This window comes from Ceratotherium simum, chromosome 2 (assembly GCF_057802395.1).
Source record: "Ceratotherium simum simum isolate JZ-2026a chromosome 2, ASM5780239v1, whole genome shotgun sequence".
In the NCBI taxonomy this organism is placed as follows: Eukaryota; Metazoa; Chordata; class Mammalia; order Perissodactyla; family Rhinocerotidae; genus Ceratotherium; species Ceratotherium simum.
This window is the reverse complement of record NC_141901.1, coordinates 40633441-40657314: the sequence shown is the minus strand read 5'-3', so window position 1 is coordinate 40657314 and position 23874 is coordinate 40633441. Positions and strand designations below refer to the sequence as shown.

General features: G+C 43.5%; 2 protein-coding genes across 2 annotated transcripts; both read right to left on the bottom strand.

Moving 5' to 3' along the window:
• Window positions 1-108: 108 nt before the first annotated feature.
• On the bottom strand, window positions 109-3141 carry GLMP (glycosylated lysosomal membrane protein). Its single transcript, XM_004436212.3, has 6 exons — window positions 2984-3141; window positions 2220-2477; window positions 1819-2019; window positions 1473-1691; window positions 731-990; window positions 109-616 (listed from the first exon to the last, which is right to left on the bottom strand). The coding sequence occupies exons 1-6, from the start codon at window positions 3101-3103 to the stop codon at window positions 451-453; spliced, it is 1224 nt and encodes a 407-aa protein (XP_004436269.1). The 5' UTR covers window positions 3104-3141; the 3' UTR covers window positions 109-450.
• Window positions 3142-6816: 3675 nt separating this feature from the next.
• Window positions 6817-23802, bottom strand: CCT3 (chaperonin containing TCP1 subunit 3). Its single transcript, XM_004436214.2, has 14 exons — window positions 23650-23802; window positions 21628-21689; window positions 20863-20913; window positions 20709-20771; window positions 19856-19952; window positions 16176-16293; window positions 13897-14083; window positions 13038-13187; window positions 11702-11834; window positions 11434-11515; window positions 9838-10018; window positions 7908-8153; window positions 7496-7627; window positions 6817-7148 (listed from the first exon to the last, which is right to left on the bottom strand). The coding sequence occupies exons 1-14, from the start codon at window positions 23678-23680 to the stop codon at window positions 7044-7046; spliced, it is 1638 nt and encodes a 545-aa protein (XP_004436271.1). The 5' UTR covers window positions 23681-23802; the 3' UTR covers window positions 6817-7043.
• Window positions 23803-23874: the final 72 nt, after the last annotated feature.

The following is a 23874-nucleotide window of genomic DNA, read 5'->3' as shown; positions in this document are numbered from 1 at the left end:
CAAAGGAGAGAACTAGGCCTGGTGAGGAAATGGGGCCTTCCATGCCCACCTCTTAGCCCTCTCATTCCCTGGAACCAGCCCAACAACACTCACACACTGAGAGACAAGCCCTGTGGAAAAAAAATAAGTCTATTTCATGCTCCAGGGCAACCAACCAGTCATAAGGCCTCTCATTAAGGCCTATGAGTCCCATTCAAGGGAAATGGGGGGTGGAGGGGCAGGAGGCAACACCAAGGGGACCATCCCTCCAGCAATGACCCTGTCCTTGGTCCCTCCCCAGAATATGAAGGAAGCTCCACCTGGGGGGTCCCCAGGAAGTTGAGGCTTGTCTCTGCGGTTCTGCAGAAAAGCAAGGTGGGAGAAGGGAGCAGCTGGCCGGGAACACTGACCCTCAAACCTTTAGACCAGCAAGGCAGGTCCAGTGATGTCCTTCCCTCTAGAGAATGGGCCTCAATTTATGGGGTGGTATTCTGAATACCGCTTGTGGCCCAGCAGCAGATACAGGCCTCCTGCCAGCAGCATGAGCCCTGGAGCACCCAGAGTCACTGCCATGATGCCTAGGACTAATGGGGACAAGGCATCTACTGGAGGGGTGCCCACACCCAGGAGCATCGACCTAGAGCAAGCAGAGTGAGAAAGAGAGGTAAGCAGGATTAGGAGGGAAGGCTGAGAGGCCCAGCCCTCCTCCACTTCAACCTCCCAAAGCCTTTGCCCAGGCCCTAACTCTCACCAGCTGAGGTAGTGTTGGTCCCAGTAGCCAGGGCCTGTGGAAGCCCCAAATGTCAGATTGAAGGCACAGAAGTTGTTCTGGGACCCGAAGAAGGCTTGGACAATGGGTGACTGGGGGAGAAGGTACGCCAAGGTGAGGGGGTAAAGAGGTGAAGCTTGGCAGGGCAGGGCTGATTCCCGGCCCCTCTGTTTCTGGGAGAAAGCCACTGGTCGCCACTGCACGAAGCCTGATGGGAGGGAGCCCCATAACAGCTGGTTCAACTGGGGAGAAAGGCAAACAGGCAGAGTGAGGAGGACCAACCTGTGCCTGACCACTCTGTTCCCCTACCCTTTCCCAGCCTCCATCTGTCACTAGTCAGCCTGAGTCCTAGGCCTGGTTCTAGAACTCACAGGCTATTTGCATTAGGGCCTCAATCTCTCCTCTGTAGAAATGGGAGTTGAACCGGATGAGCACTGCATCCTTTTCCAGCCTGGACACTCTGCAAGCCTGCACTCAGCTCCCTCCTTTGAGCCCCCAGGCCCTTGCAGATCCCACTTGTCAGAGCACTAGTCACACTGAACTGCCTTCTGTCTGTCTTCTCATTGAGGGCAGAGTCTGGGCCAAATTCATTAGCACAGTGCCCAGCACTTAAAGGAGCTGAATAAAGTGTTGCTAAATGGTAAATGGGTTAATGATTTTCTGAGGTTCTAACGGGGTCCCCCAACATTCCCCCACCCATCTGCCTCTCCGCTGGAAGCCTGACCTGGAAGACAGCAGGTGCATATTCATCATCGATGGAGTGCTGCTCCTGCACTGATGGGCAGTCAGGGCCCTGGCCCAAGGTGGCTACCTCCAGCCCAAATAGGGAGCGGTTACCCTGGGGAGAGGCCCCAACCAGGGCCACCTCTAGCTGGCAGGTGTCCGCTGTGTGCAGGAGGCGAGGGGGTTGGGCTGGCCGGCCGGATCTGGAGAAGGCCTGCACCTAGGACGGAGTAGGCATGGGAGGTATGGGAAGCAGGTGAATGCCTGTGCTTGGAGGCCACCCCCATCATTAAATCCCACCCTCATAAACCAGTCTTTTGAGTTCTTCTGATTCCCCATACCCTTACCCTGAAGGCCAGGCTGCCATTGGCAAAAGCCTTGGTGGGGTCGTGAATGGGGTGGCCTTGAAATGTAGCACTCAGGGTGGCAGGATCCAATGAATCAGCGATGTTGTTCCAGGAGAAATTGGCCAAGGAATATGGAGGATACGGTTTTCCTGGAGGCTTTGCTGCTGCATCAGATGTGTTGGTGCTGTCAAACTCAAACAGCTGGCGGGTAGGGGTGGGGTGGGACTGGGCTTGCCAGAGTCCAGCTTTCTCCTGAATCACCACCCCCCACTCACTGGCCCACCCCCAGGCGCTCATACCTGCCTCTGCTTCACTCACCCCCCGTCTTCAGTTCCTCCCTCTAATTCAGATGAACTCTCTCCTCTGCATTCTTCCACCTGGTTCTCCCCCACCCTCCTCACCCTGGTAAACACAAGGGCAGAAGAAAACTGGATGCTGTCCTTGGGGAGCACCATCAGGCCTCCATCACGCTCAGGGGAGAGTAGGCGGCTCCAGTTGACACTCAGGGTGCTGTGGGGGGTGTTGGTGGCCACCAGCAGCACTGCTGGAGGCCCCAGGCTGCTCCACACATAGTGCAGCGTAGAGTTGGTACCCACTGCCCGAACATGAAGCAGGTTCTTGGGAGGGCCCAGCCGGTCAGGGATGACCTCCAGAGACACCTAGAACATGAAGTAGTGGAGGATCAAGGGAACAGGATCAGGGAGAGACACAGAGCAAAGAAGCTTGCAGTGAGGGAGAGAGGGCTTGGGACGTGATGGGGAAAGGGTGGGACCTTGGGGGCCTAGGCAAGAGGATGTGTGTGGGAGCTAAGGGAATCCTGGTGTAAGGGGCAGAGGTGGGGTGGAGGAGAGGTGGGTAGAGCCAGAACTGCCCTGACCTTGGAGAAGAAATCAGGGCACGGGGCTGAGAGGAAAAAAAAATCCAACGCTTGCCTGGATCTGGGTCACTTAGGGCTGAGTCAGGGTCCAGACTTCACCGGGAGACAGGAAGCCCTCACATTCGCTCTACTCCACAATTCTGTCCCATGACCCATGGCTGCTCCCCACCCCGACTGAAGAAGTCTTCTCTAGGCAGCCACTCCCTACCCCCCCCAACATTGGCTGCCCTAGATTCAAACCACCCTGTAAGGGTAACTTTTCCTGAAATATCTATTCTAGCCTCTCACCTGGCGGGTCTCCTCCCCCAGCAGGCCAAATGGGGCTGCAGACAGAAGTAGACTCAGGAGGAGCATGGGGCCGGGGGCACAATGCCCGGAACCCCAGCGGGGCTCCTCACAGCCGCACATGCAGCCCCAACTTGAGAGGGCGGAAGAGACACTGGAGTCATGTGACTCACTGATTCAGCTGATCTCTTTAAAGGGCGGGGCCATCACACCAGTTCTTAAAGAGACCTCCTCCCTTAACTCAGATTTAGGCTTGAGAGAGAAGAAAATCAGAAAAGGTTAGGAGTTCGTCATCTCCAACTGGGCTGGCAAGCAAGACATCCCACACTAGATACATACGCGGACATACTTCCAACCTCTCCTATCCAACCGGTCCCACTGAACAGTTATCTGTAAGTGGGCATTATCTCTGGATTCAAGATCCAAATGGGATCCTAATAAAATGACTCTGTGGTAGGGAAGGCACAGAAAGGAATTTGAAGGAATTCCATGGGGGAGATAGTGCACCCCACAGGGTTCTTTTTGTCAATTATTAATATTTATTGAGCCTCCAGGTATGCAGGTTCTTGTCCTGGAAGAGCTCACAATTTTATTGTGGAGAAAAGATACCACAGAAGATAGGATATGAGAGCAATACATATATTTGTCAAAAAGGGGAGTTCATGCCTGGCTGAATGAATGCATTTTGTTGTTCTTGGGTTTTTTTTGCTTAATCTTAACATTATTTTGACTAATAATAAATGCATATGGTACAAAATTCATAAGGCACCAAAGGGCATCACCCCTATTCCCCAGCAACCTGGGTCCTTCCCTGAGACAACCACTATTACCAGTTTCTTATGTATCCTTCCAAGGATATTCTATGCATACTCAAGAATATATATAATACACATATACACACATATTACATAATACATATAATATGTATATACACATATATGTAATACCATACAATGGCATCTAAACACTGTTCTGCAGTTTGCCTTTTCACTTGCATATTGAGGACTGTTCTCGATTAATGCACTTGGAGCTGTCTCATCCTTCACAGAAGTATTTCAATGCAGGAGGATGTTCCATGGATATACTTAGCAGGAACTTTGATAGTTTCCAACATTTTGCTATGGCAAACAACGCTGAGAGGAATATCCCTGTACCTACAGCATTTCATACATATTTGTAACCAAATCCAGAAGATAAATATCCAGGTCAAATTGTCCTCTATATGAGGTTTATCAGTTGACACTCACACCATGTGTTTGAGGGCCCATTTCCCCACAAGCTTGCAAGTGTTTACCAAACTTAATTTTCATTTCCCTATGAATATGGTTAAGCGTTTCTTCATGTTCTACAGTCATTTGGTTTCACTTTTTTTGTGTGTGAGGAAGACCAGCCCTGAGCTAACATCCGATGCCGATCCTTTTTTTTTGCTGAGGAAGATTGGCCCTGGGCTAACATCCATGCTTCTCTTTCTCTACTTTACATGCTGGCACAGCATGGCTTGATAACAGGTGCGTCAGTGCGCACCGGGGATCCAAACCTGCGAACCCTGAGCCGCTGAAGTGAAGCATGCACACTTAACCACTGCACCACCAGCCCGGACCCTGGTTTCACTTTCTTTTATTTAAACCTGCCTAGAAGTAATTTTGCTGTAATGCATGAAGTAGAGAACCAATTTCATCTTTTTCCCAAATGGCTACTCTAGGATGAACTCAAGTTTCCTCAAACTTTCATTTTTCTTGAGAAAAAAAGTACTTGTGGGGGGCCGGCCCGGTGGCGCAAGCGGTTAAGTGTACGCGCTCTTCTGCGGTGGCCTGGGGTTCGCCGGTTCCGATCCCGGGCATGCACCGATGCACTGCCTGGCAAGCCATGCTGTGGCGGCCTCCCATATAAAGTGGAGGAAGATGGGCACAGATGTAGCCCAGGGCCAGCCTCCTCCTCAGCAAAAAAAGAGGATTGGCAGATGTTAGCACAGGGCTGATCTCCTCACAAAAAAAAAAAAAAAGTACTTGTATCCTCTGAGGTATCAACTCTGGGACCTGATAAGAGAGAATAAAAACAAGAGTCTTGGCTGCGTACTGAGAGTTTAAGTAGCCAGTAATTCAAGCTTCCTCACCCCAAAAATACTGCTTGATGGGGGGAAAAACAGAACTTCACTGAATCGAGGAGTTTGACAGTAGGAGCATAAGAAAAGTCAAGGAGGTGGCAAAACCGTGCTCATGGAATCACTCGATTTTGTGATTAGAGTTCATGCAAGGCACTAGAAAAACTGGCTTGAGTAGCCTTTAATCACTATGGTAAATTTAGGCTTTGGACAGCACAAAGGGGCTTTGAAAGCTAGACTGGCTAGTACAGGTTGATCTAACAGGCTAGAAGGGATTTCCACAGGTTCAGGAGACATTGCAGGTGCTTAAAGAAAAAAGGCACTGATGACAGCAGGGAAGACTACTGTGTACAATTATCCAAGTGCTTAACCATTAGAGCTGCAACCAGAATGGACCTAGAAGAGTAAGGAACAAATGGGAGGCAAGAATCCACAGGGCGTGACTTGCTTCCTCCATCCACAATTTCTCAGATCTTACAAGCACTATTTCTTCAAGATCTTTTACTTATTTATTTGAGAATTAACCCATTATCCTTCTCTAAGGTCTTAAAGCTCTGAGGGAATTATTAACACTGCATGTAAAAAGGCAGATTTCAGCAAAAGGTAAGTAGGCTTATTTCAGAGCCCCTTGTAGAAGACGAAAAGCTGAGGACTTCAGACTGGGCTAAGCAGGAAGCTAAATATTAGGTATGCTCACAGCAGAAAGTTTCCAGAGGCCCTCTCACACGCCCTTTTCCACCTCACACCTCAGTTCAGTCAGCATAGCCAGCTATAAAAGAATGGCTTCTAGAGCCAGACTGCCTACATAGGAATTCCAGGTCTGCCACTCACCAGCTTTGTGACCCTTGGACAAGCTTTATTTGTGCTTTAGATTCCCCATCATAAAATGAGGGATACTACCTATCTTAGAGGCTGGTTGTGAGGATTAGTTACTATATGCAAAGTGACTAGAACATGTCTACTACACAGTAGGCACTATGTGTTAGCTATTATTGTTCTGCCTAGTATTCAACTTAATATGACTAAGTCCTGCGGTTAGGGAGGAGATATAGGCTGATTATATGAATCATAAGGACAGGGGGATGGTGGAAGTCCCAGTAGCCAAGAGGAAGGACACGGAAGAAATCGAAGGCTAGCCCCACCTAGCCTCCAGCATCCCAGGGCCACTACTCAAGATTTTTTCCCTTGATAAAAACAAAGCACAAAATGAGACTTAAATCTTTTGTTTCTGCTAACAGGGAAAGCAGAGGTCTGATCGTGACACATAAGCATACCACGACAATCAGCCAGCAAGCCAGAATATAGACTGGAATCAGGAAGAACACTGAGAGAGAGCAGAGAAAGAGATAGGAAGGATTCTGAAAGCCACAGGATACAATACAAAAAAAGAGATGTTCTATGTTCTTTACGATAAATGCCTGAGCCATAGCATATATTGGGTGTTGCTCTAGGAACAACCACAGATGGGGAACACCCAGGGTTTGGACAGGTTCCTCCTGTTCTTTGGGTGGTGAGTGCAAAGTGGTGCTTCTTTAAAGCTTTACAGTGTCTTCTTTTGAATTTTGAGTTTCCCTAACCGGCATCTACTGAGAAGTCTGAAGAATTTCCCTTCAAGAAGGCAAAGACTTAATGACCTCATTCCCATCTCCCCGCCTCCCCAATGCGGTTTTCTGCCTCCTCTCTCTGCCAGAAGGCAGAGATATGACCCAAGGTTGAAAAACACATAACAACTGTCTCAAATGACTTAGATTTAATCATCGGAAGCAAACTAAATGCAACGCTTACAATAGAGAAGAATTACATGTCAGTGCCTTTTGCAAACTGAGCTGGGACAGAAAGGGACTGGGGCTGCCCCTCAACCTGATCCCTTCCAAACAAAGACATCCACAGTGTCCCTGGCAGTCTGGCTCAGCGGAGGGGGAGACTGCTGGCTCTGTGCGTTGAGGTCGCCTTGCCCACCGCTCACTCCTGGCCAGCATCAGGAGCCCCACCTTGTCGGCTCTGGTCATCGCCCTTCTTTTTGTGGCCTGAGACGATGTCATCAATCCGCAGCAGCAGAACTGCAGTCTAGGAGAAAAACCACAGCCCCAAAGAAATCAGCAGAGAAGGGAAGGACATTTGTTTTCTTTTAGATATATCATCTAGCTCATCCTAAATAATTACCATTTTATCTGAAATCTACCTTTTCAGAGTCTTGAATGTAAAATGCAGTTCTCCCTAGGCAAAGGATGCAACTTGTGCTATTATTACTGCTGTTTATATCAGCTAAAGAACAGTAGTGGGATGGAATTCCTTGGGAGACCTTTGGAGAATACTCTGCCTTCTATAACTTCTCCCTTCAGGACTGGACCAAACACACTGATGTCTGGTTATCTGGAAATAAACAGCATAGCATATGTCTTAGGGAACCTCACCTCCACTGCTGTCTTGTATGTTTGCAGCTTTACAGCCAGTGGCTCCCAGATGCCCAGTTCTTTCATGTCCACCAAAGTACCTGTCTCACCATTTACGCCCCAGGTCTCACAGTTTTCCTGGGTGTGCTTGGCCTGTAGTTGGAACAAACATAAATAGTCAAAGGAAAAATACTAGGAACAGGTAAGCTGGCAGGGAACATTAGGTAAAAAACTAAACCAAAAATAGTGGATTAATAAGGAAGGGTAAGAGAACATGGCAATGACAGCAAACAAGTCAAAAATTAACAGAGAGGAGAGATTTTACGGGGAAAAACCTATAAGGAGAACCCACACAGACAGACACCAATGATGCTCTTAGGCCAAACAAAGCTTTCCCTACTCCATCAAAAGAACAGCATGGAAAGGAACTCACCCGAAGGGAGGTAAGTAGACGAATGGTGCTGGCCCCACAGTTCTGGATAAGGGTACGAGGGATGACTTCTAGGGCCTGGGCAACAGCCCTGTATGGCCACTGCTCCACACCAGTCATGGCCTTGGATTTTTCTGTCAAGGCATGGGCCACAGCCATCTCAGAGGCTCCACCCCCTGGCACCAGCTGAGGGTCCAGGAGAACATTGCGGCACACTTGCATGGCATCCTGGAGGTTGCGTTCTACTTCCTTGGGAAAGCAAACAAACAGCATGAAGCCAAAGCTTGATTACTCTGGGACAAATCAGAGGCACCAAAGGACTTACTGACTGCCAAGTTCTGTAAACCACCAAGGAGGGCAACAAAGAAAGGTCCCTGGAACCTCTATTGAGCAGGGCAGATGCTATTTACCTTGGAAAAACACATTAACTACAATTGCAAGAGGGCCAGGGTGGGGGATGGGGGAGGTATCACTCTGTGAAGCTGGGCGGAGCTATACCCTACTTTGCCCTGTCCTAGTTGTGCCCTTTAGGAGGCTGCGTGGTGTAGTGGAAGCTCTCTCCTACTTACTAGCTATGTGTCTTTGGGTAAGTTACTTAACCTCACTGAGGGAAAAGAAAGTAATAAGTGTAATTTCAACTTAAAAAATAAGGAACCAGTGGTTGCTGGGGGATGGGAAAATCATGAGTCACTGTTCAATGGGTATAGTGTCTCAGTTGCAAGATGAAAATGTTCTGAAGATCTGCTGCTCAAGTATGTGAACATACTTAACACTACAGAACTGTACACTTGAAAATGGTTAAAATGGTAAATTTTTTATGTTTTTTTTTTTTTTTTTTTTACCATAATTAAAAGTAAAAATATTGTGTTACAACTGACAGAGTAATAAGGAAAGATTAGAAGGGCATGAAGACAGACGAGGTAGTGCAGAGCTATACCAAGGATTCTTTGCTGGCCACTCATTATCTGCAATTCAATTACGTTTCATGACAATTTTAAAAAACAAGTAAAATAATCTGAATTAAATTTTAGAGAACATAATTTTATCTTCTCTATAGAAAATGGATTGGAGGGAAGAAAGCAAAGATTATTTGGAGGCCTCCTACAGGCTATTTTTAAGACCAGGTGGAAGGCAATGGTAGACTGGATTAGAATGATGGCAGCTGTAGCAGACACTGGTCTTCATAAAACGTTTCCTGTTGGATACTCATCTAGACTAGACATCCTCACTTTTTTGCGTTTTGGTGTGTCTATATAACTGAGTTCTTTTCAATGAAATAGAAATGGAAATTATGAAAATCAATTCCAGGCCTAGCAATAAAACCCCCCATGCAATCCACTACTGTCTCTTCCTTCATCTGCTGGCTGACTACAAATACATGCTGAAGATGGCAGAGCCTCAATAAAGTTGAATCTCTTGAATGACTGCCTAGAGTAGAACAGCCATATCCCACCCTATAAACAAACAAAATCCCTGCCATCCGTGCTGCACATCTAACTTGAAATTTTCAGGAAATAGCTTTCTGTTGTCCCAAAACAGGCAAACCTGATCTCATCTATTGGAGGTAAGGACAGTGGTTAGTCTTGAGAGTGATAATGAGCAGAAGATAATAGGAGTGAGGATTCTGGAGTACTGGTAAATTTCTGTTTCTTCATTTGAGTTCTGCTTACATGGGTATGTTCAGTTGGTGAAAAGAGATCAAGCTACATAAATATGATGGTTACATTTTCTGTATGTATTTTATACTTTACTCAAATATCTTAAAATGTCAAAAAAATAAATAAAAATATTAAAAAAAACAAGCGAGATACCTGTGGCTATAGATCAAAATTAAATATCTAAAATGGGCAGCAGGATGATTTTAGGCCCTCTGGGAAACTCTCAACGGAGTTGAGACCTAGTCCATTCAGTCACACTTCCAAGGCTGACTCACCGAGAGAATCTCTTTGCTGGCCCCCCGAAGGAGAATGGTGCAGGCCTTGGGGTCTTTGCACTCAGTGATGAATGTAAAGTACTCATCTCCAATTTTCTTGATTTCCAACAGGCCTGCTCCTGTCCCAACATCATCTTCTCTCAGCTCCTCTGGTCGGCTGACTATCCGGGCCCCACAGGCTCTATTGATTAGATAGGGGGTGGGGGGGAGCGGGGGTAGGCAGGGAACCCGATGATTTCAGATACTTTTACTCAACTTCCTAGTCCCTAGGGTCTGTGACTGGGGATAAGGGCAAAAGTAGATTGCTAGAAACATTTCCATGTAACTCGAGGTATCTTGGCTGCCTGGTGAAACAGATTTTCAAACATATATAGATGAGGTTTCCTTAAACTAATATGGCTTTATAAATAAAAGTGTACATACCTAAGGCAACTACTATAACTACATATAGTTTAACTCAAAAGTATATTTTGTGGACACTAAAATTTGGACAAATGAGTTATTATGCATATCTACTATGTACATATCACATAAGAGAAATTTCTGAATAGAATTCGCCCCAGATAGTACTGCCCAGTTAGATCTCAAGGCCAATAACAGGACTGTACTAAAGATGATGCAAAGGTCAAGCAAGGAGGAAGGTGAATAAGTGTAAGTCTGACCCAATTTTAATGAAAGTAGGACTAATTTCTTACTTGTCCCTCTTGGGCATGTAGAGTCAACCAAGTATATGCAAGTACGCCCACGAGTCATTTTACAGCAAGCGGAAATATAAAATTCAATTTGGATCTATGTTATATTACGTGATCTTGGGGTAGACTTTTTTTTATTAATTAGTATTAAAAATGGATGGTATCTGAGCACAGACATCAGTGCAGAAGTAGTGAATGCAATCTAAAGTTGCATTAACAGTAGCTGAGGATCCAGTCAAGGAAACTGATGGTTCTGCTATATCCTGAGCTTTAAGATAAAACAGACTACAGGCATACCTCAGAGATACTGGGGGTTTGGTTCCAAAGCACTGCAATAAAGTAGATATCTCAATAAAACAAGTCACATGAATTTTTTGTTTTCTTGGTGCATATAAAAGTTATGTTTACACTATACTGTAGTCTATTAAGTATGCAATAGCATTATATCTAAAAAAAATGCACATACTTTAATTAAAAAATACTTTATTGCTAAAAAACGCCAACTTGGAAAAATGGCACCGATAGACTTGCTCAACGTGGGGTTGCCATAAACCTTTAATTTGTAAAATACACAATATCTGCGAAACACAGTAAAACAAAGTATGCCTGTACTCTGTAACAGATCCCTACACAAAGCAAGGTAACAATCACAGATGTCTAAGCATAAGTTGTTCACTACTGGTTAGGAGGAGTATAGAAGAGACTCATGTAGTAGATAATTACTGGACTAGATAGAGGACTTCTGAAGGGGGCAGACAGCTAAACCCAAGTTATTTCCACGTGTAACTGATTTGGCTTACTGTATCCTACATTAAACTTTTTCAGGTAATGATGACTGCATTATGAAGCTACAAAATGCGAACACATGGGTAGGAAGAATCTTATTTTTACCTGGCCTACTCACCTAGCAATGCGATTATTGTCTGTCTTCCGGACTCTGCGGATGGCTGTGATATTGGCCCGCATGAGGTAGTGCTGAGCTAAATCTGCAAACCCAAGAGTAGAGGTGTCAAGCTGGAAGCCAGAACTCCTGGGTTCTGAACTGGTTATATCCTCAATATACCCCAACCCTCACATGTTTATTATGTTCAGTCTGTGCCAACCTAGAGGGAAAAAAATAACCCACCCTCTCCTACCTCAACAGTAGTCTGGAAAAATGAATGGAGTCCTACCTGAGATACCCTTTTCTGTAATGACCACGTCAGGCTTCAGATGGATAATGTCCTCACAGAGCTGCTGGATGTACTCTTCTTCCATTTGGAGGATTCGAGTGAAGTCTTCCTCTCGCGTGATCTCAATGTCAGTCTGTGTAGTGAAGAAAAGTCACTCTGATTTAAAAATCTTGGACTGGTACAGCTCTTCAGGGTCATCCCAACTACTACGAATCCTCCACTCAGCCCTCTTACGTATCCCAGAAAGTTAGTTACAATAATGTTAAAGCCATGACCCACCTCTATAAGCCAGTTTAGCTCTAGCAATTATCTAGTTTAACTCTCTCATTTAATTATAAAGCAACTGGAATTCAAAGTCAAAATGCAATTAGTGGAGAGTTCGGTATTAAGTTCTCTGACCACTCAGTTTAATGTTACCTCTGTCCTGTCAGTGTGCGTGGTAATTCTGGGTCTTAATTCTTCCCACCAATAAAATGATTCTTGTTCCCAATCCTTGTTTAATGAACTTTGATTACTTTGTTTTATCTAAGGATGATGGAGCCTTGTGAGTCTCCAGTCCTCTGGAAATTCTTCTTTAGCACTTCAAAGCTAAATTAACTCCTACTCTGTATTCTACTAATGCATTCGGAAAGGTGGCATTGTAGTGTGGAATTGAAGCCAAATAGAGCCAGGTTCAAACTCTTTTTTTTTTTTTTGGTCAGGAAGATTAGCCCTGAGCTAACATCCACGCCAATCCTCCTCTTTTTGCCAAGCAAGACTGGCCCTGGGCTAACATCTGTGCCCATCTTCCTCTACTTTATATGGGATGCCGCCGCAGCACAGCGTGCGCACTTAACCACTACGCCACGGGGCCGGCCTTGGGTTCAAATTCTGATTCGACTAATACCAGCTGTGTTCCTCAAGCAATTAACCTAACTTCACTAAGCTTCAGATCCGTCACCTGTAAAATGGAAGTTAACACCAACTGTTTTAAAGGGCTGTTTTTGGGGCCGGCCCCGCGGCTTAGTGGTTAAGTGCGCACGCTCTGCTGCTGGCGGCCCGGGTTTGGATCCTGGGCACGCACCGACGCACTGCTTATCCGGCCATGCTGAGGCCACGTCCCACATACTGCAACTAGAAGGATGTGCTACTATGACATACAACTATCTACTGGGGCTTTGGGGGAAAAATAAATAAATAAATAAAATTATAAAGGGCTGTTTTAAGAATCAAAAATTACATGTAAATGTCAGTGATCAACATCGAGTAGGCATGTAATAAACATACCTTTTATTTCCCTTGTCCATATTAGCAGTCAGATTCTCACATCAACTTTAAATAGGGCCAGGAACCTTACCTGGCTTTCCCCTTTCTTGTATTCTAGAGAAGAATCCAGCAGCACAATGCGAGGGTTCTTGATATAGCGCCGCATTCGTGGATGGGTCACATCCTTGTTAATCATGACTCCACGTAAGACACATGAGTCTTCAATGATGCCCCCAGGTATCTGAGCAAAAGATCCACTTTAATCCACAATCAGGAGGAGACAATTTCTCAACTCCCTTCCCAGATATTCATCTTCCCCAAATGACCACTCTTTCAGGTTTCTAAACTATCTTTCTTCCATGAACCTCAAAAACAAATAGTTGCAATCCCATTTTTTCCCCTCTAGGAAGCACTCCAATCTTAGACCACGAAACTCAATTTGAAGGTCACCTGAGACTCACAGAAATTCAGTAATTAGATTTAAAGGGGCTCAGATCTCTCCTACTTCCTCAAAGATACTCCCACAGAACTTTAGGCTTGGGGCTCCATCTACCGGCCACAAGCTATTAAAGCTACTTTTTGATCTTAAATTAGAGAGAGGGAGAAAGCTTTCTGGGGCTTATTAGCATTACACTGTAGAGGCCTTGTTTATATCCTGAGCAAGTGGCTGATATGTATGCAAATGCACAAACATGGAGACACCAATAAGCCTTTCCCTCCTAGCCCCTGTAAACATTGTGTAGGGACAGCAGTGAAGCTAACAAATTTCAGGAATACCTCCTTGGTACTCTCTTTTTCAAGTTTTTGTTTTCCAGGCAGCAAATATTACTCTTCTTCTTAGGTCTAACTATAAAGATCTCTTGCTCTGATTTAAACCTATTTCCTCCATAAGTGGGATGATTCATGCTAGGAAATACTTTGTCTCCAAAGTACAAATTGGAAGAGTTTACCTTTTCCACCCTTGCATATTTCTTAATGTCAATCTCTTTCCGACCATTCTCCTCAAACTGTACAGTCTTGACAGCATCTAGGGCTATGTTGCAAGCCAAAGAGGACCACCGACTGATTGCTTTGGTAGTAATGGAGCTGTTGATGATGTTCAGCATCATATCACGGTTATTAGTGTCAACAGGGGTACTGGAGAAAAGAAAAACGGTAATATGCTCAGCAGGGATCTTGGCTATTTAAGGAAGTCCCTCATCTATATCTCAGTAACTTTAATACTGGGCCAACAGACAGAATTAGGAGAATTTTTTCCTTTATAGGAAACTAAAAGTGACATCAAGAAGTAACTTGTCCATCCTCCTGCCATTTGGCAAGGTTACAACTAACCTATCCCTGGAAGGTGTCTCAACTCCCTGATAACTCCCATGTCTGACAACTCTCCACACTTACATACAGTGCTCACAGTAAAACAATTTGTTCTTTACCTTCTGCTCCAAATAAACTTGACAACTTTTACAACTTGGGCCAAGACACATTTTGTCTTTGAAACCTTATTCCATAACTAACAAATTCTGCGAGTTCCTCTTGATAATCAACATCTGTCTGTACTTTCCATTTGAATACCTGACTCTATTTCATCTAGCATCTGAATACATGGTGTGCCACATGGTGTTTACTGGTTTTACGTGTAATCTCCCTTAAGATTATAAGTTTGTACATGACGAGACTACTTAGAACCATAAAGTCGTAACAGACCTTGGAAACCATCTTGTCCCAATTTTCACATATTGCTAAAATCCCTTTTATAACAGTATAAGACACGTAATACGCAATCATTAAATATTTGCTGGATTATGGATTTTAGGGCAGAAGTCATAGCTCCAAAAGTATTATCTAAGACATGTAGGTAGTTACTGCTTGATAAAAAGAAAAAATTTCTAACTATTCACCTCCACACTCAATAAATCCTTTGGGTATCTCTACACTCTTACAGAGCTTACTTCACAAAAATAATTTAAATCAAACACCTCATTCCCTAAGAGTGCTAGACAGAGATAATATAGTGTATTTTGTTTCTTAGCAGATAGTGTAATACAAAGCTCGCCGAATTACTAGATACTTATGTAACCAACAACCAAACCATATAAAATAGCAGAACATCATAGGTTTTACTTACTTCTTTATTTTCTGGGGTGAGCAAGATTGGCCCTGAGCCAACATTTGTTGCCAGTCTTCCTCCATTTCGTATGTGGGACGCTGCCACAGCATGACTTGAGCAGTGTGTAGGTCTGCACCCGGGATCTGAACCCATGAACCCCAGGCTGCCAAGGGGGAGCGTGCAAACTTAACTACTACACCACTGGGCTGGCCCCGGTTTTACTCTTTAAACAAATTTAATGAAAAAAATTCTGCAGTCTGAATTACGTCACAACTTAACTAATAGTCCCTAGTTAGAAGTCATGCAGGGGCCAGCCCAGTGGCATAGTGGTTTAGTTCACGCACCCCACTTAGGTGGCCAGGGCTTGCAGGTTTGGATCCCAGGCATGGACCTACGTACTGCTTAGCAAGCCATGCTGTGGCAGGCAACCCACATATAAAGTAGATGAAGATGGGCAATAGATGTTAGCTCAGGGCTAATCTTCCTCACCAAAAAAAAAAAAAAAAAAAAAAAAAAAAAGTAGTCATGCATTTCTATATTCCTTTCATTACCCTATTAGCACTCAGCAAACACAGACTAACAGCAAGTTATTCAATTACTAGATAGGATTCAAATAGCATTTTCAGTCCTAGTCCCTTCAATTTTAAAGAAAAACTGCTGGCTACAATCCTCCACAGCACTTTATTAGAGCACTGACTGAATTAGCTATAATCACACATGATGGCAAGATATTTTAATATTAAGTCCTGAATAATTACAGTTATCTAACTCTGTAACTTATTTCCCCCACTAGAATCTAAAATCTTAGAAGGTACACCTATTACCACACATTTCCCATGGCAGTGCCTAACATGGAAATTAGAAGATAGCATGTAATCAAAATATATTTTGAAGAACTGCACCTAGCTCTTTTGTCTGCTTTGTATCCTTTGCCATTTTCTAAAACTTTTATTTCCCTTAGTCTTCTCTTTATTTTGCTCTCCTCTGTTTCTCCTTCTCACAAAACGACACCAGGGTAGGAACCACTGTGTGTATGATCTGCTTGGCCTTCCTTCACTACCTAAGAACAGATCAGTGTTCTAGGCTTTCCATATTTGACACTACCCGTTTTTGTCCTCCCAATACCTGATTTTCTTAAGGGTGCTGATCATATCATCCAACGCCTTGCGGTAAGCACTGATCACCACTGTTGGGTGCATCTGCTGCTCTAGGAAGTGCTCAGCCACCGACAGCATCTCCCCGGCTGAAAAAGAATACAAACACCATAATAATGTTTTAAAAAGTACCTGGACATGAAGGCAACCTCATCATGCTTCTAAAAATACCTTATCTTTTTTCCTAAAATAGATTCTCCCAAAAGATATGCCATTTGGCTGTTAATGCTATTCCAAATTTTACTCTTTGTACAAACCAATTCATGAAAAAAATGTCCTCATCAGACATATTTTAAATGATCAAAGACTGATCCTAGGGTTTACTTATTCTCTTGATCTTGCTAACTAAACATTTGTTACCAGTTTTCTAAACAAACAAACGAAAACTTTTCCAAAGACTCTAAAATAGAAGAAAAATAGATAAAAGAAAATCGACTTATCATCTCAACACCTAGGATGTAATCAAACTGCTGGTAGTAAAAACAAAAAACAAAACACACAAAACCTTATACCTGGAAGAATACACACAAAAATGTACAAAATTCACCCTCTGGATGAAGGATTATTGGTAAAATGTCCCCTTTTTTTAAAGTTTGCCTTTATTTTCTAATTAATACACACTCACACAATAATACATTAGTACACATTCACACACAAAGCTGGTTTCTAAAAGTAGTTGCAAGAGAAAAATATAAATTTTTTTTTTGTCAGAAAAAGCCTTTTGTACAAATTGCTTGTACTACCTGCCCAGTGGCACTAATTTTTAAAATGTACACAAATGTGCTAAAGCTCACATGTATTCTTTGGCATGTGCTCAAATGTTTCAATTCAATACTTTATACCAATTCCTAAGTGACCATGATGTATATTAAAAGAAAGATAATTAAATATTTTAAAAGATGCTCGAGTGAATTAAGTTAGAAAAGAATATACCCTGTTAAAGAATAGTCAGAACAATAACTTAGAAGAAAGATGTCTTTAGGGATGGGAAAGTTTTGCTTTTTCCTTTTTTATTTTTTTGGTGAGGAAGATTAGCCCCGAGGTAACCTCCGTTGCCAATCCTCTTTTTCCTGAGGAAGACTGCCCCCAGCCAACATCTGTGCCCATCTTCCTTACTTCATCTTCCTCTACTTCCTCTACTACCTCATACTTCCTCTATGGGACTCTGTCACAGCATGGTTTTTTTTTTGGTGAGGAAGATCAGCCCTGAGCTAACATCCACGCCAATCCTCCTCTTTTTTTGCTGAGAAGACTGGCCCTGGCCTAACATCCGTGCCCATCTTCCTCCATTTTATGTGGGACGCTGCCACAGTATGGCCTGACAAGAGGTGCATTGGTGTGCGCCCAGGATCCAAACCTGGGCCGCCAGCAGCGGAGTGCACGGGCACTTAACTGCTATGCCACAGGGCCAGCCCCAACACAGCATGGCTTTGATAAGCGGTGCGTAGGTCCACGCCCAGAATCGGAACTTGCGAACCCCGGGCCACTGAAGTGGAATGTGAGAACTTAAGTGCTACACGGGCTGGCCCCTATATTTTTTTTATATGTGGGATGCCTGCCACAGGATGGCCTGATAAGCTGCACGTAGGTCTGTGCCCGGGATCCAAACTCGTGAACCTGAGGCTGCTGAAGCAGAGCGCGTGTGAAGTTAACCACTCGGCCACTGGGCCGGCCCCTTTCTTTTCTATTTTTTTTTTAAATTTTTATTTATTTATTTATTTAATTTACTTAGTGCGTGTGTGAGGAAGATCAGCCCCCAGCTAACATCCATGCCAATCCCCGTTTTTGCTGAGGAAGACTGGCCCTGAGCTAACATCCGTGCCCATCTTCCTCCACTTGATATGGAACACTGCCACAGCGTGGCCTGACAAGCAGTGCATCAGTGCACGCCCGGGATCCCAAACCCGTCAGCAGCGGAGCGCGTGCACTTAACCACTACGCCACGGGGCCAGCCCTCCTTTCTTTTTTAAAGCTACCTATATCTAAGATAGCTAGACTCATGGATACTTAACCTACCTAATATCTCCAGGTGATTCAACTAAGATGATCAGCTAGAAAATTCTGCTTGATATATAAAACTCATCTTCTACAAAAAAAAAAAGGAAAGCATACAAAGTCTTTCCTCCCTCTTTTATCCTCCAACTTTTTCTTCACAGTATAGAACTAGCCATATGTAATTCTCAATCCATCAAAGAATTAGATCTAAAGATGTGATTAGGGCCCGCCCCCCTTAGCAGTTAAGTGCACGCGCTCCGCTGCTGGCAACCCGGGTTCGGATCCCGGGCGTGCACCGACGCACCACTTCTCCGGCTATGCTAAGGCCGCGTCCCACATACAGCAACTAGAAGGATGTGCAGCTATGACATACAACTATCTACTGGGGCTTTGGGGGAAAAAAATAAATAAATAAATAAAGTTATAAAATTAAAAAAAAATAAAGATGTGATTAGTTGGCGGCGACGCAAGCAAATTTCCACCCAACTTGCCATTCTCAAAATGCAGCACAAAGGCATTCCAGAAATAATTTAAAATGTCACTTTTTAAAAAGTTCACATTATAATAATGTTTTTGTAAGAACTCTATTTGTAGGCACGTGGGCCAATACTATAAATTGGCATTCCTTAAAATAGTTTTTTCTCATTTCCTATCAATGTGTTGCTGCAATCAGATTTTTAAAAAATGAATGCTTTTAATATAAAAATTTTACCAACTTAAAATTTACACAAGTAAAGGCAACAAGTTTTCAGAAGTGATCTTTTATGATGCTATATGAAATGGAAAGATTAGTAATTAACACGTGTCCAGCCGAGATTCATTCTTGAGATTCATATTTGTCTACTTGCTAAAATTTATTTGTAACCCCAAATTGATATCTTTAGCATTTTTGTGGTCATTCACAGACATGTGCAGAGATGAAAAATTTGAGTTGCCCAATGCATACATTCCCAGGTGAGGTCAAACAAGACAATACTATGCCTTGTTTAAGCTCTCATACTGTAAACAAGTGTCCTTTATGTGGTATATTTAGTACCATGTTTTTCATATTCTTGTGCATTTTGTTGATGATTTCACTGTTTAAAATGGCCCAAGATGTAGTGCTAAAGTGCTATCTGGTTTTCCTAAGTGCAAGAAGGCTGTGGTGTGCCTTATAGAGAAACCAACACTATTAGATAAGCTTTGTTCAGGCACGAGCTATTGCGCAATTGGCTATGAGTCCAACGTTAATGAGTCAACAATGTATTAAATTAAGGTGTCTTTAAAACAAACAAAAAAAAAACATAAAATAAGGTATATATTTATCAGCAAATAAGTATGTGACCAGAGGCTCACCTAACCCCTGGAGCGATGATTTCCCTCAGGATCGATGGTTTAGTATTTGCTACTTCAGTGTTTGTGGTGACTTGACAACTTACTGTGAATAACAAGAATCAACTGTATTTTATTCAACCATATTTGCACAGCTCACCCTATACTATGATAAGTGTTTTATACTCAATAAGAGAGAATACCTAGAAAATTAGAAACAAATTATTTAAATATTTCTAAGTAGTGGACTGGTAAAAATTTCCTTCTAAAATATGACATTATTTCTGGCAAAAACCTTCAGGATTCAATCCAACTTTCCTTATCAACCTTCCATTCTCTTCTTACCAAGAATAATTACTGATGTGGTCCCATCTCCAACCTCTTCATCCTGTGTCCGGCTAATTTCAATCATGGACTTGGCAGCTGGATGCTGTACCTGAATCTGAAAAGAAAAATGTAGATTGCCACTGAATCAACACTACTTAAACACCTCTTAACCCACTCTGCTTGGCCCTAACTCTTGAGCTTCTTGCTTTCACACTTACTCCCTTTTCCTTTATTGTTTTACCACAGCCTGAAAGTTTAAAACTGACCCTCAAAAATATCTAGGTAAACCACCTTTCCAAATCCCCTTCTTTTTGGGGAAAAATGCACTATGTCACCACAACTATTAGTTTCTTGAGGACAGAACAGTATCTTTCAGCTTATTTACTGGGAGCACCACAGTTGTGGTAAGGACATGCTGAAGTCCTACTCCCTGGAAATGTGAATGTGATTATATTTGGAAACAGAGTCTTTGCAGCTGTAATCAAATTAAGATGAGGTCATATGGGATATTAGGGTACACCCTACGTCCAACCACTGGTGCCCTTATAATAAGAGACACACAGGAGAACGCCACATGACAACCGAGAAGGACTGAGTTTACAAGCTGAGGAATGCCAAGGATTGTGGTCAACCATGAGAAGCCAGAAGAGGCAAAGGATTCTTCCCTAGAGCCTTCAGAAGGAATATGGCCCTGCTGACACCCTGATTTTGAACTTCTAGCCTCCAGTCTATGAGAGAATAAATTTCTGTTGTTTAAAGCCACCCAGTTTGTGGTAATTTATTACAGCAGCCCAAAGAAACTAATTATCGTCTATATATATCTTTATGGGTCCTTTATAAAAGGATTAGAATGCAAAATGAAAAGTCATACCTCTCGAAGAATGGCATTGCCATCATTGGTCATCACAATGCCTCCCATTGGGTCCAAAAGCATCTAGGACAAAAGCAAAAGTTATATTTAAGTGTTCCAAATAACAGAAAGGGAAAATCTGTAGTCAAAGAGTTTCAGTGAGAGATAAGCCTACCTTCATCATGGACTTGGGTCCCAAACATGTTCGGATGATATCTGCAATAGTCTATTGGAAAGAATATATAAAACATGTAAGCCCAGATCAAAGGAGTGCGTGTGTTAGGTGAAGGGGCACGAGTAATCCACAAAGTCAGTGTTTTAACAACTACACCTCTAAAGCAGGGTTGGCAACCACTTTAGACATAGCAAGCCACGTGGCTAGATTCTGTTGTTTTTCTCCTTTGGGAATGCTTTCAGGGTGGATGTAGAAAGAAAAAACTTTTCACAAGAAAAAAGGAGGCGTGCCTCCCAGAGCTTCAGTTTCCCAGCAGTCCAGGTAACTGGAAGTCCATGTCTTAGTATTTCTTTCCATGACAGTGGCCTCCACACCATGCTAAATCAGACCTAGGGCTATTTCATTCTTTCTTTCAAAAGATATTTACTGAACACCTATCCAGGATCTACAGTGGGGACTAGGAATACAAAAGGGAATTAATACAGTCCTTCCCCTCAAGTAACTCAGTCTAGTATAGGAGACAAACACAAACAGAATACTATAAAACAACATACAGCAATAGAATTATACACAAGTTAATATGAGAAGACTGTTAGGCATCTCTCAGAGAGGCAGAGCTTCCTTCTCTCTAGCACCATTAGGAAAATGTCCTGAAAGAAGGGAAGTCAACTCTTCCTCTCCCTAATTGCAAACAAGTACAGAAATACTAGGAAAGGCAGCTGGAGGCAAACTATCATACTTTAAACAACTTAAAAGATATGCTACCTTGGCGGCATTGATGTTTCCAGACTGAACTTTTCTTCCAGATTCACGCTTTGTGTTCTGGCCTAAAACAGATAAGAACAAAAGGCAACAGCCCAGGATTGCTCCACTGTATATCAGCTATTTATTCCCTGACCTTTGAAAATAAACACACAGGTATATACACAGATCACAGCTTCTCAAACTGTACACTTTAAATATGTGTGGCTTACTGTATGTCAATTATACCTCAAAAAGCTGTTAAAAAGTAAACATATGTACTTGCGGCTACCTACTTCTTTATTTACTTCAACTCCCGGTGTACTAAGAAACAACCCATAAAGCTTCAATTTTGGAATTTTGTTACTTTCTCTCTAACCAAACATTAATGTATTTACAACAAGGATTCATAACCTGAAATCCTTGAATGGGCCTCAGTGGGATAGTGAACTCCCTGAGATTATATGAGAAAATGAGAGAGACTGCGTTTTTGTCTGGGAAGACAATCTCTAGCTAGCATCAGATTCTTAAAGGGCTGGTGACCCTAAAAAAGCATGAATCACTGCTTTATGTAAAAAGGGAAGAGTTTGGGGGTTCACATTTTCCTACTTGGATAGGGAGAATCACACTCTGACAGTTCCAGTATACTTATTGATAGTGCCCCCACAATGTGCTGGGGAATGAGAACACATTCTCAAAAGTTTGCAAGATAGTCACTTCATGCTTGGATATGATAAGAATGCTTCAGTAACCCATCAATAAGAGCTGACTACGTATTTTAATAGGGAGCCTCATCAGTTAATAGCCAGTAATGCCAGGGATTAATGTAGACCTGAAAAGGGCTTCACAACACACCACTCACTCCAGGGCCCTCAATGTAGACAAGCCAGTGGGTTATAACCAAACCAACATAATGCTTATTTCCCGCCTCTCTCCAAATTATACATTCCCTACAATTTAAATCTGTAAATTTTTTCAATCCAGTTCTATCAAATCTCAACACTCACAACTCTCAGGTTTTAGATTTCTATTTTAGGCAGTCGTAACTAAAATTCTGCATTGACCTTTCTGATGGATTCATCAGAAATACTGTTTTTTTTTTTTCGGTCAAGTGAATTTTTTTCTGAAAACAGTTATCTTCCAGGTATAGAGGAAATGACTAAAATCTATGAAGAGAATTCTGTATACAGAAGATGGTAAGGGAGGGAAATGGCGAGTCCGGCGTCTTAGGTAGTCTTGCAAATGGGATACAGAAGTTGCACACAGAATGGAAACATATTCGGGAAGACAAATGGAGGTGGTACACACTAATCAGAAAGAAACCTGGGACGTTCCCGACAGGTAAAGAAAACCAATGGAAAAATTTGGGAAAACTCGGCTAGTGAGAGAGATTACAACGCGGGGGACACTGAGGGAATAACCACATCTAAGACAGACCAGTGAGGGAAGTAGGGTTTCTTCAGGAACAGGGGTTGGTGAACAGAAATTCAGGAGGAATGTTACCGAAAAGTGACCAAGGATATCACTTGCTGTTTGCCAGATCCTCTTTTAAGCAGTTTACCTACTTATCTCATTTAATCCTAACAATTCTACGAGGAAATACTGTTAACCCCAATTATCAAGACGGGAACGCTTAAATCAAGCAATTTGGCCGAGGCCTCACCGCTACCAGCGGACGGGCCAAGGTTATAAAGCTAGGCCGGACTGAAAAATCATCATTCATTCAGCTACACACTGAAAATCAAGCCAGGAAGGGTGCAGGGGCGGGGGAGGGGGTGAAGAACCGAGCGCCGAGTGGGAAGTGGCTTCCCGAGGCCAGTGCCCGCAAAGACAAAAGGCTCGGAGAGGGGAGGTCAGTTTGCGTTTGTGAAGACAAGGGAATGGGCCAAGGGAAGAGAGGAAGGCGGGAGACGGGGATTCCAAAATGAATGATGACTGGAAGGCTCAATGGCCGGACCAGGGCGGGATGGGGCTGGGGCAACACCGTAAAGTGTGGACAGATGGGGGCGAAAAGGGGGTCCCTTCCCCGGTTTCCCCACAACTCACTGAGCACGAGCACGGGACGATGGCCCATCATGGCGGCGCGATGCAGAGCCGGGCACCCAGCGCGGGGGTAACCGGCAGAACGTTCTGGAGACAGACCCAGAGGCAAGCCCAGAAAACGTTGCCTCCTCGGGGCTTACACCCAAACCCGCTAGCTTCAGAGTCGCGGCCAATCACCGTAGCCACCTCATTGACCGGCACGAAAACAGGCCAATTGACATTCTTAGC

Excerpts from the sequence above, each read along its gene's own strand:
- CCT3 (XM_004436214.2), bottom strand. The coding sequence starts at position 23,680 with ATGATGGGCCATCGTCCCGTGCTCGTGCTCA. Across the intron at positions 19,953-20,708 it reads GCAATGCCATTCTTCGAGAG|ATTCAGGTACAGCATCCAGC; the intron begins GTATGACTTTTC and ends TTTTCTTTTCAG. Across the intron at positions 7,628-7,907 it reads GTCTACTTACCTCCCTTCGG|GCCAAGCACACCCAGGAAAA; the intron begins GTGAGTTCCTTT and ends TTCCAACTACAG.
- GLMP (XM_004436212.3), bottom strand. The coding sequence starts at position 3,103 with ATGTGCGGCTGTGAGGAGCCCCGCTGGGGTTCCGGGCATTGTGCCCCC. Across the intron at positions 2,020-2,219 it reads CTGCCCTTGTGTTTACCAGG|CTGTTTGAGTTTGACAGCAC; the intron begins GTGAGGAGGGTG and ends CCTACCCGCCAG. Across the intron at positions 617-730 it reads GACCAACACTACCTCAGCTG|GTCGATGCTCCTGGGTGTGG; the intron begins GTGAGAGTTAGG and ends TGCTTGCTCTAG.